Below are 20,576 nucleotides of genomic sequence, written 5' to 3' on the forward strand. Positions count from 1 at the left end.
TAGATCAGTTCTCAACTCAGGAAATACTAGGAGACTTGCAGTGATGCTAACAGAACTCAGGTTTCCGTAGGAAGAAGCATTGTAAGGTTTCCTATCTGTTCCAGGGGAGACTCCTAGAAAGGAAACCTGGACTTCTGGTCAGTTCAGGAAAGCTATTTAGCAGGAGGGCAAATGCAGTCAGCCATGACACCAGCAGTCCCTCCTCTGAACATTCTACTGTACCCTGGAGAACTCCTGGAATTCCAAGTGATGTCACCAGTGTTGTAGCAACACCAACTGCCCTTAGGGCATTCCTTCATTGCCTATCAGGGCCACCATTAGCCATGTTGTCAAGACTGAGAAGTCTGTTTGGGAGAGAGAGTGGAAGACATCCAGAGACCAGAGAGAGGCAGAAGGAAGCTCTCCTTCAGGGTCAGAGAAAAACACGAACAAATAAATGGCTCTGGCGAAGGCAGGGTAAGTCCTGGCCAGGGGATAAGGAGCTTGTGGTGGAGGAGGGCTTGATCTGGGCGTTTCAGTAATGGGGCATCGGCGCTGGTGCCTCTGAGAAACAAATGGTCTTCCGTGCTGATCGTAATTCATGAAAGCCAAGGATTATCAGAAAATTACTTTGTTCATCTCCTAAGCCAGGGGTTATCCAGGCAAAGGCTGTTGTGTTGGGAGAACCACTTCGCTATGACATTTACCGTGGATTGAAGCTGTAAGGTGATGGCAGAAGGAGACCATCGGGATGAAGGAGGGATTAATGTGTCCCATCTCAGGGCACACATCACTGCTACTCACCCTCAGTAGCTTCCTTTAGGTACAGTCGCTGTCTGACACTAGTCACACAGAGAGAAAAGTGCTTCTGACCAAGACCTTGTGTCCACAGACTATACAGCAGAACTCCTCTGACCACCTCTCCCTGACCGCGGCCATCTTAGTGTTCTGTCAGCAGTTGGGGGAGGAAGGTAGCACTCTAGTGTGGTCAAACAACCATCAGAGGCATGGGATCAAGGCAGAGATTGCCTGCTTCCTGTCAGCTTCAGGTTCTGGGCTGTCAGTGGGGTGACTTGGTGAGTCTGCTGGCCATGTTGTGCTCTGTGTGACTCTTCAATCCACAGCCATGGGCCTGGAGCAGCCAGGAAGAACATCTGGGCTCCTCACAACAGGCAGGCTTCAGGGCTCTGGACCATGCTGCATCCTGTGCTGCTGTGAATAAGCCTGAAGAGGTGATTGCTGTCTCCTCCTGAAGCCTGTGCAGGGAGGCAAAGGAAACTCCAGGCTGCTTATGTAGCCACAGGTCTAGAGTGATGGGCGAGCTGAGATCCATAGAGGGGGAATCTCTCAACCAGGCCCAAAACCTTATTGCTGTCAATGGCTTCCAGACATCATCTCTCTGTTTGGGCCTCAGGGTGGTCTGTCCATCCTCTATGCCTTGTCGCTATGCAATTTCACTTGTGTTCTATTGTCCCACAGATACTGCTGCAGAGCCATCATCCCACCCAACGCTCCCCACAAAGACACCAGTGGAGGAAAAAAGAGAGAGGCTGACCACGGAGCTGCAGCTGATGACCAGACAAAGAAATGAGCTGCGAGAACGTCTCAACCTCAAGACAGAAGGCACCGTGGACAAGAGGTATCCATAGGTTCAGACTTCATGGGAGTGCTGGCAGTATCAGCCTCTCCTGCTTTATTTTAGAGTCGGGGGTTCCACAGTAAAATCTGACCTGAGCTCAAGGATGTTCATGGGCTCTGAAACAACAGTTAGGGAGCCTCCATGGGAATGACCTAGGCCCTCTGCTTGTGTTTGACAGTTGTGTAGCTTGGTCACTTTGTAAAGCTCCTAACAGTGATATCAGGAACCATCCCTGGAGTTTGGCTGACATTTGTGAACCTGTTCTTACACTGGATGACCTTGCCTAGCCTTGAAGTAAGGCAAGGAGCTTTGTCCTGCCTCAACATGCTGATCTCAGGCCCATGGGAGGTCTCCCCTTCTTAGAGGCAACAGGAGAAATAGCGGAAGGAGAGGGATTAGATGGGAAAGGGGGCAATGAGGAGGGAAAACTGCAGTTGTTATGTAAAATAGATGAAAAATACTATTAAATTTAAAGTAAAATTATTAAATTCTGGTAAAGAAAAAGTCTTGAGTTTTCAGAGCTTGCAAATACAGAGGGACTCTGTGCTGAAGCTCCCATCCAAAATTCTTCTCAGAGGAGAGGCAGCTGTGAAGCTTTAGAGGGAGTGAGGCGGGAACTCTAACTTTCTCCCTTCTCTAAATGAAAACCAGAGCGTGTGGTCTTAGTCATACAGCTCAGGGACTGAGGCAGGAATGTGTAGTGGCCAGCATGCATTTAGAAAGGACTTGACAGGTGGTGGCTTGTGGGAGATACTAGTTGCTGCTAGTTTATGGTGAGACTTTGAACTTGACTGGCAGGAAATTTCATTCTGAAAGCCCCTGGTAGCAGCTGGAGGAGCCTTGGTCCATCTAAGCTGTAACGGAAATCCTAGGGCTCATCGCATTTTCTCTCTAATTTTATACATTTTGCTCTTAGACAATACTGCTCTATATATTGGATTACCATCCACGTTAGGGCACTCTCCCGTTCTATGTGTCTCTGCTCTCTCTCTCTCTCTCTCTCTCTCTCTCTCTCTCTCTCTCTCTGTCTCTGTCTCTGTCTCTATCACTATTTCTGTCTCTCTCGTGTGTGTGCATGTGTATGCATACTACCATACTACACACAGTTGAACATGTCTGTCTCTAGAGATACTGAGAGCAAGGCATCTGTGGTAGGGCCTAAGTATTTTTCCTGTCCCACAATTCAGGTGATGCCACTTTAGGCCACAAAGCTGTTGTCCTATATTTTCAACTTGGTGGCCCCTAGGAATCCCTTGGGAGAGTTTTATAACTGTCCTGCTCTTGGGACTAAAACCCAGAATTATGTGCTCTATCTAAGTGTTCAGGATTTTCACCCAGGATCTGGAAGCGATATTGTGAAATGGGAGAAAGGTCACTACACTATGTGGTGTGTCAAGACCTGTGTCATAGACTCCTGGTAACATAGAGAGCAACACTGATCTTCTAGGCCCACTGAATGAGCACAAGCAGCCAGGGAAACCTCCATCTGAACCAGACTCTCAACTGTCCTGGGGCCAGGATATCAATTGAAAACCAATGGGTGGAACCAGGTCACAGGAGGCTAAATGTGGCATCCACAGGGCTATGGAGAGCCAGGGAACAACTAGAGTTCCCATGATACTCAAGGCCTGTGTCCATGGGGGTCTTTTCTCCTGTTTGTAGGCCCTACCACAAGCCAAACGCATTCTATGAGAATCTGAAGTCGGAACATGATGGGGTCATGTGGAAACTGAAGAGATTGGAGGAGGAGAACACCATGGCCTCACAGAAGTGCAGTGAGCTGACCGAGGAGACGGTCTTCTATCGGTAAGTGCCTGTGTTGTCATGGACACAAAAGTTGTGTAATGGGAATCTCTGCCTTTCTTTTTCTCTGCATGAAGAGTCCCCAACTGTGGTTCCAGCCTTTCTGCTTCCTAGTCAGCAGCTCTTAGATTTGTGTCTCTTAGACTCAGTTTTTCTAAGTGTGAAAGAGACAGTTACCCCTGCCACCATGTCCTAGAGCCTCATGAGGCTCTATGTAGAAAAGTGATTTGCAGTGTGAGGGGAACGTCATGCAGCCCTGGGCATCTGGAGCTCAGGACCAGGCTTTACAGATATGGTGGCTGTGGAACTTGTAGATAGAACATACTCACCTGGGGTCGCCTGTCTTCCTTCGGAGGGGATGTGCCCACCACTTGCTGATGTTTCCCATTTACCACGGACAATGAAGGACAGCTGCTGACCTCCTCTTCCTATTGAATGTACATGGATCCTTTTTATTGTTGTGGCTTTCCACAGTAGTGTGATAATTTCTGGTATTAACTGTTCTCTCATTATGGCTTCTGAGTTCAGCTGTCATGGCTGTATCAGATTTCAGGCTAAGACTTCTAGAATGCATAAGGCCTTTTGGGGGCTTGTTCCTGGAGTCAGGGTTGACAGAAGGAGGCTGACAGGGCCTGAGTATGCAGAGTGTTTCTCTAGTTGTCTGCAGAGCCGGCTCCTCATGGAAAAGACTCGACTGGAGAAGAAGGTGGACATGCTGATGCAGGAGAAGAACAAGCTGTTGGAGGATTGGGACCTGCTGAAGCCCCACTTGGAGGACTGGAAAGTGATCTATAAGGACAAAGAAGAAGGCACCAGTGAACTCATATCCCAGCAACATCAGGTAGGGGCAGGCAAGGCAGTCAGGCTGAGGGCTACCACCATATGCCAATTGACTGCCTCTTTGCCCATCCCACCATGAGTGCTTTTACCCATCACCTGGTTCTTCCATGCTCCCATTGAGCCACCAAATTCAGGATCTCTGGGTGTTTATTTCAGTGTCCGTGTATAAGTATTCCTGTTTTTCTGGTCAGCCTTTAGCTTGAATCATGGTTTCTTACTTTCCCAGATGTGTTTGTTTTCCTGACTCGCTGACCAGCAAGCTATTTGGACCCTTTATATGCACTTAGATTTGTATGACAGTCTGTAGCCCTCCACTAAGATCACAATCTTCTAATAAACAGGATCTCAAGAGACTGGAGGAAAGACTTCAGTTCCTGCTGAAGCAGAAGGAGGTGTTCACCCCCAAAAAGGACGTGGCAGAAAAGCTGCAGCATCACTTTGAGGACTCCCAGATGAGATAAAAGAACAGAGTGGGAGAGGGAGGGAGAGCCAAGTGGGCCCCCTGTGCCTGGAAGCGCTGTCATTTGTGGGCCCCTGCTCTACTCTGTGTCCTCCATCAAGAAACAGGGAGCAAAGGTCACAGAGAATTCTGCTGGTACCGTTAACAAGATCTTTCTAGTAAATAATACATTTGACATGCAATAAGTCTGTAGAATTGAGTCTTCCTTCCTCCTGTCAGAACTCCGAAGCTTTGTTCCAAGCAGGTTTTCCTAAAATTCAGAGAGAGATTCCTGCTTCTGCTTCCTGAGATAGGGGATTTCAAGGTTTGCACCATGGGTCGTGGTTGAAATTGTAATTTTATTTAGGAAAATATCATGTAGATAGAGTTCCCACCGCTGAACAATGCTTTCTACAACATTTGCCCACTTTCTGTGTAAAGTGTTCTATGGAGAGAAAAGGTTCACAACTTTCCAGAATGAACACTGGCAGATGTCACAGCTGCAGGGAAGACCAGAACCTTCTCTGAGGTGTGCTGTAACAGACTCCCAAAGAGAGGATGCAGATTCCCAGCTCTAGACCTGAGAAAATCACAAATTCCAAGTGGCCCCGGAGGTTAGATGAGCCAGTGTCCTGGGAACACATTTCAGGAACTGCTCCTCTAGCAAGACAGGCTCTACTGTACATGTTGTTCATGTTCAAGGTGCCTCCTGGACATGAGGACTGAGCTACGCTCATGATTTTGTTCAGGTGCGCATGCTGCAAATCTCTTCTACGTCTATCTATAAAATGATGCGATCAGTCCATAACTCATCATCCATACCATGTGTATTGCTCATATGGTGTTGAGTACGCTATTAATATGTTGTAGATATTTATAACTATATATAGGAGAATGCCCTAATCTTTCTAGTAGAATGGACAACATACAGAGTTTATCTTAAATAATGACTGTGTTTTGGACTAAGAAAAATTCTCGTCCCAGCCACCATGTGAAACTAATTACTTGCAGCCAGCAACACTGACATCAGTAAAAAGATGAATGTTGACTGTCAGGCACATCTGAGGTAGAGGAATGGAGCTACATGACATCCAACATAGAAGCTCCCCACGTGGACTGTGTCTTAACTGCTTTCCTCTCCCAGGTCCAAAAGTTTTCAAAAAGATCTGGAAACAACCCCAGCCCAAGAAGAGCCACCTATAGAAGGAGCTGCTAGAGCAGAGCCACCTGCTGAGCCCCATCCCCAGCAACTACTGCATTCTGGAGATGCATGTTCTCCCTCAAGTTTGGTTCTCTATTTGGAGTAGGCCCTTATTATGACTAGCCAGTGGCCCAGCATGGCTGCTTCTGGGTCTTGATTGCCTTTCATTCTTGATAACACTCCCTAAGAGAATTGAAGAGGCCAAAGGAGACCACATAGACCTTGCACCTATGACGTTCTTCACATCAGGATTAACGCCTCCAGACAGAAAACACCCCATGCTGTTAGAACTCACCAGTGAGAGAAACAGCAACTGACCTCCAACAGACCATACTCAACGTGATCCATGTGTCTGTGGACTCAGTTCTTATGAAGAAAAGAAAGCATAAAAATAGGTTAAGTAGCAGAAAATTTTAGAGAAAAAAATTTCTCAAAAGTTTACATTTACAAGCAAATGGCATCAGCCATGGAGAGTACAAGACATGTAAAGTCCCTAAGAAGAATGGCTATAGGTATCTTGAAAATACTGTTCCAATGGGTGATTGCCTTGCTCCCACACCTTCAAGGCAGGCCGCAGCCTATAGTAGGTTTGTGCTATTTAATCTCCCGTGATGAATGCTAATTAGCTTAAACATAATTTGCTTTTTGTTTCATGATTTTGGTTTTGATAGTTTTTGTTTTAGCTTTGTTATTTGGATGTTATTTGTTCTTGTTATTGATTTTTGTAGTTTGTTAAGGCTATTCAGTGTTTATGTTGACAGCCCTGTTAAAGTGCCCCATGCAAAAATAAACTGTATTTCTTTGTGAATAAAAAAGCAAATTTCCAACTCTTCACACTTAAGCCCAACTTCTTTAGACACGGGTACTGTCATACTTCTATTACCCCAGAAATCACAGACACAGATGGATCTCTGCTAGTTCCAGGCAGCATGAGCTACACAGTGAGTTCCCAGTCAGGGCGACACAGCGGATTGGCATCCTGTATATGAGTAGCAAGGCTTGCTCCACATATACACATTTCATGAAAAAAATCAGAATCCCATACTGTACCTATGCTGTCAAGCATTTAACTATCCCTAGAATGAAGTACCCTATAGATACACTTTCATAAATTAGTAATAAGGACTAAATTATTGAGAAATGCTCCCTTTTGCTGTATAGACTCTCAGGCAACAGACACATTGATTATGGGAGCATGAAAGAAATCAGGAAACCCAGAGCTACCTATCTCTGTTTTTCTTGCAATACAATATCAGTCATAACCACACCACACAGATAATTAACTTCCAAGTGACGTTGGGACATAGCATTTTAAAGAGGCTGTTGGCCTTGATCTTGCATTTGCCCACATGTATGCAGTTCCCCTAGAGGTCAGAATATGAGCACTGGTTCCCTGGTCATAGATGGTCTGGGACCTCTGAGGGAGTAAACTGGAACCAAAGACCTCTGCGGGCCTGAGTGTGACTCTGAGATCACTGAGGGAGACGGTCTGAGCCATGACCTCTACCAGAGCAGGCCCAAGGCAGTAACCCCAGCAGAAAGAGCTCCAAGCAAGTCATCTCCCTGAGAGCAGGACCGAACGAACCCTGGCATTGCAGAGTGAACACTGAAAGTGCTGAATGACCTCTAGGACATGGCATGACCGTCAGGGTGACTAGAACTGTGGCCCTGAGCCACAAGGAGCAATTATCTGAGCCCGGGATCCACTGGCACCTAGAAGATTGGCCACTAGAGTCACAGACAGGCCCAACTACACAAATCAGAGGAAAAGATGGGTAGATCAGATAAGAACACACCAGCACCACAAAGAACAACACAATACTAGTAACATCAAGAAATACCTTAAAGAAAACCATAAACAATCAAACATATAAAAGAAACTACTCAAGACTTGAAAACTAAAATAGAGACAATAAATAAATCACAAGCTGAAGGTTCTATGGTGATATGCAAAATATTCATCAATATGGTTATGGGCCAAGGCCAGTTCAGGCACCCTCTTCTCTGCTGCTCAGGAACCAATCTGGAGACCTCTCCTTGGGCCTGGGAAACTCTCCAGAATCAAGTCTCTTGCAAACCCTAAAATGGATCCCTTAGTTGAGATATATACTTGCCTGCTCCCATATCCATCCTTCCTCCCTCTGCCCCATCCCATTCCCCCAAGCCATCCCCAATCCTCCCCCTCTCCCTTCTCTCTAACTATCTCCCCTTACTTCCACCCCCCACCCCCCGTGCACCCAAGTTTGCCTGGCAATCTTGTCTACTTCCAATATCCAGGAGGATAACCATATGATTTTCTTCAGGCTCACCTTATTTAGCTTTTCTAGGATCACGAATTATAGGCTCAAAGACCTTTAACTATGGCTAGAATCCACTTATGAGTGAGTACATACCATATTCCTCTTTTTGGGTCTGGGTTACCTCACTCAGAAAAGCGTTTTCTATTTCCATCCTTTTGCATGCAAAATTCAAGATGTCATTGTTTTTTACCGCTGAGTAGAACTCTAATGTGCATATTACTATAGAACCTTCATCTGGCAATGGATGAAGATAGAGACAGAGACACATATTGCAACACTGGACTTAACTCCCTAGGTCCAAATGAGAAGCAGAAGGAGGGAGAACGTGAGCAAGAAAGGCAGGACCAGAGGGAACCTTCATCTGACAATAGATGGAGATAGAGACAGAGACCCATATTGGAGTACTGGACTGAGCCCCCAAGGTCCAAATGAGGAGCAGAAGGAGGGAGACCATGAAAAAGGAAATCAGGACCGCGTGGGGTACGTTCACTCTCTGATACAAGGGGACTGATTGAATGAGAGCTCACCAAGGCCAACTGGACTGGAACTGAACGATCATGTGATCAAACCGGAGTCTCTGAATGTGGCTGACATGGGGGCTGACGGAGAAGCCATTGACAACGGCACTGGGTCTTGTTTTGTCTGCATGTACTGGATTTTTGGGATCCTAGTCTGGTTGGATGCTCACCTTCCTAGACCTGGAGGGAGAGGGGAGGAACTTGAAGTTCCCACAGGGCAGGAACCCCTGACTGCTCTTAGGACTGGAGAGGGAAGAGGAGAGGGAGTGTGGGGAAGGAGGAAAGGGAGTGGGGGGAATGGGAGGGTATGGGGAGAAGGGGAGGACGTGGAAATTTTTATAAACATCTAAATAAATAAATTTGAAAAAATAAATAAATAAATGAAAAGCAAAAAAAAAGAAAAAATAAATCACAAGCTGAAAAAAATATAGTAGCAAAAATCATGAGAAAATGATCAAGAATCAAAAATGCAAACATAAACAACAGAATACAAGAGATGAAACCTTTTGAATAGGAGAAATTTTATAATCACAGCACAGCACAAGGTATCTAAAGAAACCTGAAAAAGGAGGGGCATAATAACCAAAAGTTAGCATCACTGTGATTGGATCACCAAAATAATTTGGTGACATAAAATTATTATTATCACACATTATTGGAAAACGATCAACAGAACAAAATAGAATATAGACGGGAGAAAGAATATTCAACCTGACATATGGTCACCATAACTTTACTGTCCATTATTTATAAATATAGGGATTTTGCTTATGGCAAGAATTGGAAGTATTAAGACACTAGAAAAGCAAATTTGAAAAAAAAATAGAGTCCTAGTTTAACAAATTGTTTTGCCTCTATATTTTCTACACTTACCCCATATCTTCTAACTGAATATTGTATAGATCAAACTTCATAACAATATGATAACTGTAAATGACACAATATGTCTTAGAGGTGATAAAATGCTCTCAGACAAGGTTAGCTGGTTCCTACACAGCAGTGTATCTGCTAACACCTATTGAGGACCACATTTTAAAATAGATTAATTCATTGGTTATACAGGTTGCAATTTCATAATTTAATAATAAGTATAAATAAAAGGTGAAGCCTAAGAAGTACTATTAAAAATTAGATGAAAAGTTTTATACTTAAATTTTGAAAAGCATTTCCCAGCATGACAGAGAAAGTAAAAAGCAAGTAAAAAATAAGAGATACATTTGGATAACAACATAAACAAAATTAAAGAAAAGGTCAAAGTAGAAAAATTTATCATGAGTAAGAAATAGAACTGATTTCTCTTATCTAATCAGTAACAAAAGTGGGATTAGAAATACATGATATGTAAAGATACACAATGTGTTGTGGTGATTTCTTTGAGCACATTTTCTTATAAACAGCTAATTATTAATACTATATTAACAAACAGTACATGCCAAGTGTTATTAATGTTAAAAGCAAATCAAAATATATACCATTGATCAGCATAAATGTTAGTAATATGACTGATCTTCACTGTCACGTTTGAAGACCAGATGTGGAGACTATATTATTGGTGTCTTTTGGAAATAGACGGTTGAAACAGGCCTTTGATCATAGTAAGATGTGGATGTAGGTTTTTGAAGGCCAGAAAATACTTTGGAGATAACAATTACTAATTTTTTAGAAATTTACTATTGAAATTGGTGCAGTGTTTTCAGATCTGCATGAAGTTCTGTTCTTAATTGTCAAGTAAATGAAAGCACTTAGAAATCTGCATCTCTCTTTTAGTAAAAGGTTTCTCTAGGGAGTTCTCAGTTCTTTCTTTAGACTTCCAACTCCACAAGCATCTGAAAATGGACTTACTTTGATAAGATTAACTTTAGCATTAAGGAGAAAAATGTGTTTGCGAAATGTCTTTTATGAATTTGAGGAATGAAATCAGACCCAACTTTGAGTACTTCTACAAGGAAATGCAACCAGTTACTCAAATTATCACAGATATCTACACCTTTCCATCTCCCTCTCCCTCCTCTTACCTCTTAAAGACCTCAGTGTCTCACTCAGCAATGTGGTCCATCCAGCAAGGGCATTGAGTAGACATGGGCCTATCTTTGTCATTCTCAGAACCTTCAGTTATTCATGAATAATTCACATTACAGAAGCAAGACTTGAATTATTACATTGTTTTTATACCTTATAACTTCTGCTCCAGGTGCAACATTGTCACTTTACAATCTTTGGTATCTTTTGCTAGATCTAAGTTTACTGAGTTTTTCCTTTTTTCATTTATTTTTATCTATAGAAGTACATAACGAAAAATATCACATATAAGATACTTTAATTGCCAGGCAGTGGTGGCATATGCCTTTAACCCCAGCATTTGGGAAACACAAGCGGGCAGAAGTCTATGAATTCAAGGCCACCTGCTCTACAGAGTGAGTTCTAGGACACCAAAGACGACACAGAGAAACATTGTTTAAAAAAAATAGAGTCAATAAAGAAAACACAAGCTGAGAGAATTATAGATGCAGAAATCTTGAGAAAATGATCTGAAACCACAAATGCAAACATAAACAGGAGAATACAAGAGATTCAAAAGAGAATCTCAAGCACGGAAGATACAATAGAAGAAATAGACTCATCAGTCAAAGCAAACATTATATCTAACAAAAGCTTAACACAAAATAACCAGGAAATATGGGACACTACGAAAAGAACAAACCTTTGAATAATAGGGATATAAGAAGGAGAAAAAGTCCAACTCAAAGGCACAGAAAATATATTCAATAAAATCATAGAAGAAAACTTTCCTAACCTAAAAAAAGATATGCCTAGGAAGATAGGCATAAAAAGATTACAGCACACCAAATAGACTGGATTTAAAAAAAAAAGAAATGAGGACCCTAAGAGAAACATACATGGACCTAATCTACATGGGAAGTTGAAAAAGACAAGATCTCCTGAGGACCATGGGAGATAGTTGAAGGGAATGGAGTGGGAAGGAGGAGAGTAGAGACATATAGCTCAATAAAATCAATAAAAAGCAGGGCAAAAAAATAATCCTTCAAAAATCAAAATTAGTGACCACAAAGCAGTAATGTCAGAACAGACTTCAGTAACCCTGACATGATCCTTGGCAGACAGATTAGAAAGAGCTGTGATATTTGAGGAGCTTGTAGATGCTGTAGGAATCACTGACACATCAGCTTTGAATTGATAAACAGGGTTAAGAAAGCATTCAGCTTCCAAGGAACTTTAAATGAACCTATAAAGAATTTTGAAAGGGCTGACAATGTGTCCCTGATAAACCGCATTTCTCAGCCTTTCTTCATGGGTGACAGTTGCTGGACAGACCTCTTCAGAATACACTGTCAAGTGGGCAGTCTTGGTGAACATCATTGCCTTTTCCCTTAACCAGATAGCCACACTAGAACTAGAAGGTAACAGAAAATAAATCCAGGAGATTGCTTGCCTGGCAGCTGTGGTGGTCTAGTCTCTTCTCTGGGCTTCTTCTTGTGTTTAAATACAATTTTTTCTTTGAGTGAGCCAACTGTAGAACTTTGAGGTTTGCTCATTTGCAACTGTCTTCAAATTCCCATTCAACTCACCATACTGGCTTTCTTTATTTAAAAATTCTAACTAGACCTTTAAAACTGGGACAATTAGAATAAAGAAAGGGAGAAATGCAGACAGTGAAGTCGGTGATAAAGAACAGTATACCTGGTTGGGGACAGGTTGCCAGATCAACACCCATGCTAGCTACCCTGATCAGCTCACTTATTCATTCAGCAAATATTGAGTGCATACTATGTGACAGACACTGAAGGGCTTAGAAACAAAGTTATTCAGCCTGTTAGCTCCTCAGTACCCTCATCCATTAAGTAGAAGGACTGAGAGCACCTACCCAGTAAGGCTAATGCTATTATTAAATATATATGATCTACTATTTGTAAATAAGTGGATCAATATATGGCACTAGGCAATAATTCAACCCACATTAACATTTAAAATAACAGTTTTGTGAGAATATTTTCACCTGAAAAATTACTTATATTGCCTGGTAAAAAGGACCAGGCTGTGAAATGGCATCATCTCCCTTCTATCTTTGCAGTGGGGAGCTATGATGACTTTAGTGATTTTCTTTTTGTCTTTTTATATTATATACATTTTAACAAATAAAAAAATGTTCCTAATACAATGAGCATGTTTTCCTCCTTTAAAAAGATCAATAAGGGTGTGCGTAAACAGTAAGTATTCCCTTATAACCTTGTTAGGTTACAGTTGATGTCACTAAACACAATGACCAACACAACTTGGAGGAAAAACGGTTCATTTCAGTTTATACTTTCAGGTAACAGTGCATCACTGAGGGAAGTCAGAAGAGGAACCTGGAAGCAGGCAGGAACTAATTCAGAGGTCATGGAGGAGTGCTGCTTATTGACTTGCTCCCCATGGCTTGAACCGCCTGCTTTCTTATGGAACCTAGGACCACCAGCCCAGATGCTGTCCCACCCACAATGAACTGGGGCCTCCAATATCAATATCAATGTCTGCAGGGTCCTTTGATCTCCAAAAATTCTGTCCCTGTCCTGAGGACAACCTTTTAGACTGCCGCCCAGAAAACAGTTCCTGCACATGCACTGAGAAGATCCACCCAGAGTCAGCCACAGCAAAGTTTGGACCAAGACACCAAGATTCTCATGGCTGCATTTGAAGGAAGAGATGGGCAAGTGCCAATGTGAGAATTCCTCCAACAACCAGAAAGGCAACATGATATCACTAGAAACCAGGGATCACAAAACAATAAGAATTGAACACCCTACTGCAGAAAAAATAGAAGAAATTGACTCTAAACGAAGCATTATGAAAATATTAGAGGACCTTAAACAGGAGGTGAAAAACTGACATAAAGAAATAGAGAAGACAAAAAAAGGTAGAGGAAATGGATAAATCTCTCAAAGATAACCAAGAAAAGCAAGAAAAAAAAGCAATCAAACAGGTAAGGGAAACAGTTGAAGACTTAAAAAATGAAATGGAGGTAATGAAGAAAACATAAACCAAGAGAAGGCTGGATAAGGAAAATCTGGGTAAACAAAAGGGAACTACAGAGACTAGTATTACCAACAGAATACAAGAGATAGGAGAAAGAATCTCAGACACTGAAGATACTACAGAGGAAGTAAACCCACTGATTAAAGAAAAAAAACAAATCCAACAAATTCTTAACACAAAACATCCAGGAAATCTGGGACACTATGAAAAGACCAAACCTAAGAATAATAGGGGTAGAAGAAGGAGAAGAGTTACAGCTCAAAGGCCCAGAAAATATATTCAAAAAATTATAGAAGAAAAGCTTCCCAACCTAAAGAAGGATATTCCTATGAAGGTACAAGAAGCATACAGAACACCATGTAGACTGGATCAAAAAAAAAAAGCATTTTCTCGCCATATAATAATCAAAACACAAAACATACAGAATAAAGAACAAATATTAAGAGCTGCAAGGGAAAAAGGTCAAGTAACATATAAAGGGAAACCTATCAGAATTTCACCTGACTTAATGGAAACCATGAAAGCCAGAAGGTCTTGGATACATGTACTGCAGAAACTAAGAGACCATAGATACAAGCCCAGACTACTATACCCAGCAAAGCTTGCATTCACCATCAATGGAGAAAACAAGATATTCCAGGACAAAAAACAGATTTAAACAACACATAGCCACAAACCAAGCCTTACAGAAAATACTAGAAGGAAAATCATAAACCAAGGAAGCCAATAACTCCCATAATAACACAAGCATCTGACAACCCTCCACCAGCACAAATCAAAGAAGGGAAACACACAAACACTACCAACACCAGGAAAAATAACCGGAGTCAACAACCACTGGTCATTAATATCGCTTAATATCAATGGACTCAACTTACCTATAAAAAGGCACAGGTTAAGAGAATGGATACGAAATCAGGATGCAACATTCTGCTGCCTACAAGAAACACAACTCAAACACAAAGACAGACAGTACCTCAGAGTAAAGGGTTGGGAAAAGCTTTTCCAATCAAATGGATCAAAGAAACAAGTGGGTATGGCTATACTAATATCTAACAAAATAGATTTCAAACTAAAATCAATAAGAAGAGACAGAGATGGACACTTTATACTCATATCAGGAACAATTCATCAGGAGGAAGTCTCAATCCTGAATATCTACCCACCTAATATAAAAGCACCCACATATGTAAAAGAAACATTACTAGAACTCAGAACATACATCAAACCCCACACTCTAATAGTGGGTGATTTCAACACTCCTCTCTCATCAATGGACAGGTCAACCAGACAGAAACTTAACAGAGAAATAAGAGAACGAACAGATGTAATGAACCAAATGGACCTAACAGACATCTATGGAACATTCCACCCAAACAAAAAAGAATATATCTTCTCAGCATCTCTTGGGACCTTCTCAAAAATTGATCACATAATTGGCAAAAAAACAAACATTTATAGATATAAAGAAATTGTAGTAATCACCTGTGTACTATCAGATCACCATGGAGTAAAGTTAGAATTTAACAACAATTCTAACCCCAGAAAGCCTACAAACTCATGGAAACTGAACAGTCAACTACTGAACCATCCCTGGGGCAAGGAAGAAAGAAAATAAAGTCTTCCTTGAATTCAACGAAAATAAAGACACAACAAGCCCAAACTCATGGGACACTGTGAAAGCAGTGCTAAGAGGAAAGTTCATAGCACTAAGTGACCTCATAAAGGAAATGGAGAAAGCACACATTAGAGACTTAACAGCACACCTGAAAGCTCTAGAAAAAAAAAGCAGCAGACTCACCCAAGAGGAGTAGAAGACTGGAAATAATCAAATTGAGGGCTGAAATCAATAAAATTGAAACACAGAAAACAATCCAAAGAATCAATGAAACAAAAAGCTGGTTCCTGGAGAAAAGCAACAAGATTGACAAACCCCTAGCCAAACTATTCAAACGCCAGAGAGAGAACATGAAAATTAACAAGATGAGAAATGAAAAGGGGGACATAAACACAGACACAGAGAATCATTAGATCTTACTACAAAAACCCGTATGCCACAAAATTGGAAAATGTGAAAGAAATTGACACTTTTTTAGATAAGTACCATATATCAAAATTAAGTCAAGACCAGGTGAGCAGTTTAAATAGACCTGCAAGTCGAGATGAAATAGAAGGTGTCATCAAAAACCTCCCTACCAAATAAAGCCCTGGACCAGATGGTTTCAGTGAAGAATTCTATCAGAACTTCCAAGAAGAGTTAATACCTATACTCCTTAATGTGTTTCACAAAATAGAAACAGAAGAGTCATTGCCTAACTCCTTTTGTGAAGGTACAGTCACCCTGATTCGAAAACCACACAAAGACCCAACCAAGAAAGAAAATTACAGACCAATTTCAATCATGAACATCGATGCAAAAATTCTGAATAAAATACTGGAAAACAGAATGCAAGAACACATCAAAAAAATTATCCATTACGATCAAGTAGGCTTCATCCCAGAGAGGCAGGTCTGGTTCAGCTTATGAAAATCTATCAACGTAATCCATCATATAAATAAACTGAAAGAAAAACACATATGATTATTGCATTAGATGCTGAAAAAGAATTTGACAAAATTCAACACCCCTTTATGATAAAGGTCTTGGAGAGATTAGGGAAACAAGGTTCATTCCTAAATATAATAATAGAAATATACAGCAAGCCGACAGTTAACATTAAATTAAATGGAGAGAAACTCAAAGCCATCCCACTAAAATCAGAAACAAGACAGGTTGTCCACTCTCTCCATACCTCTTCAATATAGTTCTTGAAGTTCTAGCAATAGCAATAAGACAGCATAAAGAGATCAAGGGGATTCGAACTGGAAAGGAAGAAATCAAACATTCATTATTTGCAGGTGATATGAGAGTGTACATAAGCGACCCAAAAAACTCTACCAGAGAACTCCTACAGCTGATCAACACCTTTAGTACTGTGGCAGGATACAAGCTCAAATCCAAAAACTCAGTTGCCATCCTAAACACAAAAGATAAAAAGCAGAGAGAGAAATCAGAGCAGCATCACCTTTCACTATAGCCACAAATAGCATAAAGTATCTTGGGGTAACTCTAACCAAAGAAGTGAAAGATCTATTTGACAAGAATTTTAAGTCTTTGAAGAAAGAAATTGAAGAGGATACCAGAAAATGGAAGAATATCCCATGCTCTTGGATTGGGAGGATCAACAAAGTAAAATTCTACCAAAAGTAATCTATAGATTCAATGCAATCCCCATCAAAATCCAAACAAAATTCTTCACAGACCTTGAGAGAATAATAATCAACTTTATATGGAAAAACAAAAAACCCAGAAAAGCCAAAACAATCCTATACAATAAAAGTACTTCCGGAGGCATTACCATCCCTGACTTCAAACTCTATTACAGAGCTACAGTAATGAAAACTGCTTGGTATTGGAACAAAAACAGAAATGTTGACCAATGGAATCGAATCAAAGAACCAGATATTAATCCACAAACCTATGAACATCTGATTTCGACAAAGGAGCTAAAATTATACAATGGAAGAAAGAAAACATCTTTAACAAATGGTGCTGGCATAACTGGATGTAAACCTGTAGAGGAATGAAAAATAGATCCATATCTATCACCATGCACAAACTCAAGTCCAAATGGATTAAAGACCTCAACATTAATCTGACCACATTGAACCTGATAGAAGAGAAAGTGGGAAGTAATCTACAAGACATGGGCACAGGAGACCACTTCCTAGGTAGAACCCTAGAAGCTCTAACCCTAGAGCAACAATGAATAAATGGGACCTACTGAAACTGAGAAGCTTCTGTAAAGCAAAGGACACTGTCAGTAAGATCAAAAGGCAACCTACTGATTGGGAGAAGATCTTTACAAACCCTGCAACTGACAAAGGTCCGATCTCCAAAATATACAAAGAACTCAAGAAACTAGACACTAAAACTCTAATTAAGCTAGAGATACCATTTTACACTTGTCAGAATAACTAAAATAAAAACACCAATAATTGCCTCTGCTGGAGAGGATGTGGAGTAAGGGGAACACTCATCCATTGTTGGTGGGAATGCAAACTTGTGCATCCACTTTCAAAATCAGTGTGGAGGTTTCTCAGGAAACTGGAAGTCAACCTACCTCAGGACCCAGCAATTCCACTCTTGGGAATATACCCAAGAGATGCCCAATCATACTACAAAAGTATTTGTTTAACTATGTTCATAGCAGCACTATTTGTAATAGCCAAAACCTGGAAACAACTTAGGTGCCCCTCAATAAAAAGATGGTTAAAGAAGGTGTGGAACATATACACATTAGAGTTTTACTCAGTGGTAAAAAACAATGACATCTTGAATTTTGCATGCAAATGGATGGACATAGAAAATGCTTTACTGAGTGAGGTAACCCAGACCCCAAAAGAGGAATATGGTATGTTCTCACTCATAAATGGATTCTAACCATAATTAAAGGACATTGAGAATATAATTTGTGATCCTAGAGAAACTAAATAAGAAGGTGTGTAGGGCCCTGTCTTCCCTGTTTCTCGAGGCCAAAACACAGGATGCAAGAAATGTTTACGCTAACCAGCTTAGCTTCCCCTGCTTGATTCTGCCAGCTGGAGGGAATTAGTTCAGAGCCTTGTTTCTGTCATTGTTATGATAATTTCACCTGCTAAGGAAGGTCCTCACAGGCCTGCTAAATCTCCTCCCATCTGTGTGTCAGGGTTCCCAGCTTGATACCCCCTACATGGAAGCTCTGGCCACTGGCGCCAGGCAGCCAACACTATGATCTCACTCCCAGGTGGGAGGGGGATCTCATCCTTTTGCCCCCAAGTATATAAACCCAACATGAGCTGAATAAAGTTGACATTTACCCTTTGGGCAAATGATCCTGGTCTCTGTGTGTGTGTCTGTTTAACTCCTAGGATATTGATCCAGGCCTGCGGTTCGGTACGGGAAGCACACACTCGTATTGGAGAGTGGGGTTTCACAGATTCGGGCGGGAGAAAGGTGAACCCAAAAAAAATCATTTAGTTATCCTCCTGGATATTGGAAGTAGACAAGATTGCCAGGCAAAAGTTGGGTGCACAGGGGTGGGGGGTGGATGTAGGGAAGATGGGTGGGGAGCTGGCGAGAGAGATGGGAGAAGAGGAGGATTCAGGAGAGTTTGGGGGAATTGAATGGGTGGGATGGAGGAAGGGTAGATATGGTAGCAGGGAAGTAAATATCTTATTTAAGGGAGCCATTTTAGGGTTTTCAAGCAACTTGACTCTAGAGGGGTTCCCAGGTCCAAGGAGAGGTCCCCAGATTGTTCCTTGGGCAGCAGAAGAGAAGGTGTCTGAACTGACCTTGTCCCATAGCCACACTGATGAATATCTAGCATATCACCATCGAACCTTCATCTGGCGATGGATGGAGATAGAGACAGAAACCCACATTGGAGCACTGGACTGAGTTCCCAAAGTCCAAATGAGGAGCAGAATGAGGGAGAACTTGAGCAAGGAAGTCAGGACCATGAGAGGTGCGTCCACCCACTGAGACGGTGGGGCTAATCTAATGGGAGCTCACCAAGGCCAGCTGGACTGAGAGTGATGGAACATATAATCAAACTGGACCCTCTGAATGTGGCTGGCATTGAGGGCTGACTTAGAAGCCAAGGACAAAGGCACTAGGTTTTGATTCTCCTGCATGGACTGACTTTGTGGGAGCCCTGTTTGTTTGGATGCTCACCTTCATAGACCTTGATGGAGTGGGGAGGACCTTGACTTCCCACGGGGCAGGGAACCCTGACTCTCCTAGGAGAGGGAGAGGGGAGGAGAGAAGGGGGATGAAAATGGGAAGTGGGGAGGAAGTGGAAATTTTTCATAAATTAATAAATTTTAAAAAAATAAATATAATACAGTTAGATAGGTATTCAGCACTCTAAAGACCTATAGAATATGACATTTAAAATATTTTAAGAACTTAGACTTTTCATGACAGTGAGATATATCTGTTTCTGGTAGAATCAATTACTTTAGACAGGCTGGTGGTTATTGAAGAAACTCATCATGGAATTTGCCTTCAATGTTACGAGACAAGAAACTGCTCTTACCTGGACTGCTTAATGGTATGCTGTATGAACTGGACATGCAGGACCCACAGAAAAGTGACTGCTGAACTTGGCAAAAGATGGAATGTTCCTTAAGGGTTTCTGCTTCACAGAAGAAACTGCCAGGCATTCTGCAGGACACAGAAGGAAGCAACTGATGAACTTTGCCATTGCAAGACAGAACAGATAATCAAATTTTTGGCTTCATGGAAAAGTCTTTCAGATACTATGGGCCTGTCGGCAGAGAATGTATGCCCCAACATTGCAGAAGAACATAGGGTGACTGTCCGGGCAGTGAAATGTCTCTGTTAATGATAGAACTTTGGAAGTTGCTTGCAATGAACTTCCTGTTTACTTAGATAATGTTGTATCCTTCTGGGTTCTTTGCTGGAGTTGAAGACAGATAGTTATAGCTTTCCTTAGTTATAATAAAAGATAAATTAGATATGAAGCTTTTGACTCACAAAGAAATATTGCAACTGTAATTCTTCCTTGATACCTGTTTTGTTATATGTAATGTTAGTATGCTAAAATTAAAGCCTTCTTTTTTATTTAGACAGAAAAAGAAAAACAAGAATATGCAGTTAGTTTAGTTAATGACACAGAGAGTTAAAGTAGGAATCTGAGAGACACTGGTTGTTCCAATAAGCACACCCTGTGTTGTGGGAAAATACACCCCAGACATCGTGAACTGGAAACTGGAGCATGCA

At 41.5% G+C, this 20,576-nt stretch overlaps 1 protein-coding gene across 1 annotated transcript; it reads left to right on the forward strand.

Annotated features, from left to right (window-relative positions):
- Positions 1-264: 264 nt before the first annotated feature.
- Positions 265-4,891, forward strand: LOC146891647 (disks large homolog 5-like). The gene is made up of 5 exons (XM_087897039.1): positions 265-456; positions 1,459-1,618; positions 3,281-3,424; positions 4,079-4,262; positions 4,603-4,891. The coding sequence occupies exons 1-5, from the start codon at positions 324-326 to the stop codon at positions 4,720-4,722; spliced, it is 741 nt and encodes a 246-aa protein (XP_087753165.1). The 5' UTR covers positions 265-323; the 3' UTR covers positions 4,723-4,891.
- The last annotated feature ends 15,685 nt before the right edge of the window (positions 4,892-20,576 follow it).

This window comes from Myodes glareolus, chromosome 15 (assembly GCF_982192425.1).
Source record: "Myodes glareolus chromosome 15, mMyoGla1.1, whole genome shotgun sequence".
Classification (NCBI taxonomy): domain Eukaryota; kingdom Metazoa; phylum Chordata; class Mammalia; order Rodentia; family Cricetidae; genus Myodes; species Myodes glareolus.

Excerpts from the sequence above, each read along its gene's own strand:
- LOC146891647 (XM_087897039.1), top strand. The coding sequence starts at position 324 with ATGTTGTCAAGACTGAGAAGTCTGTTTGGGAGAGAGAGTGGAAGACAT. Across the intron at positions 457-1,458 it reads ATGGCTCTGGCGAAGGCAGG|ATACTGCTGCAGAGCCATCA; the intron begins GTAAGTCCTGGC and ends ATTGTCCCACAG. Across the intron at positions 4,263-4,602 it reads TCATATCCCAGCAACATCAG|GATCTCAAGAGACTGGAGGA; the intron begins GTAGGGGCAGGC and ends TCTAATAAACAG.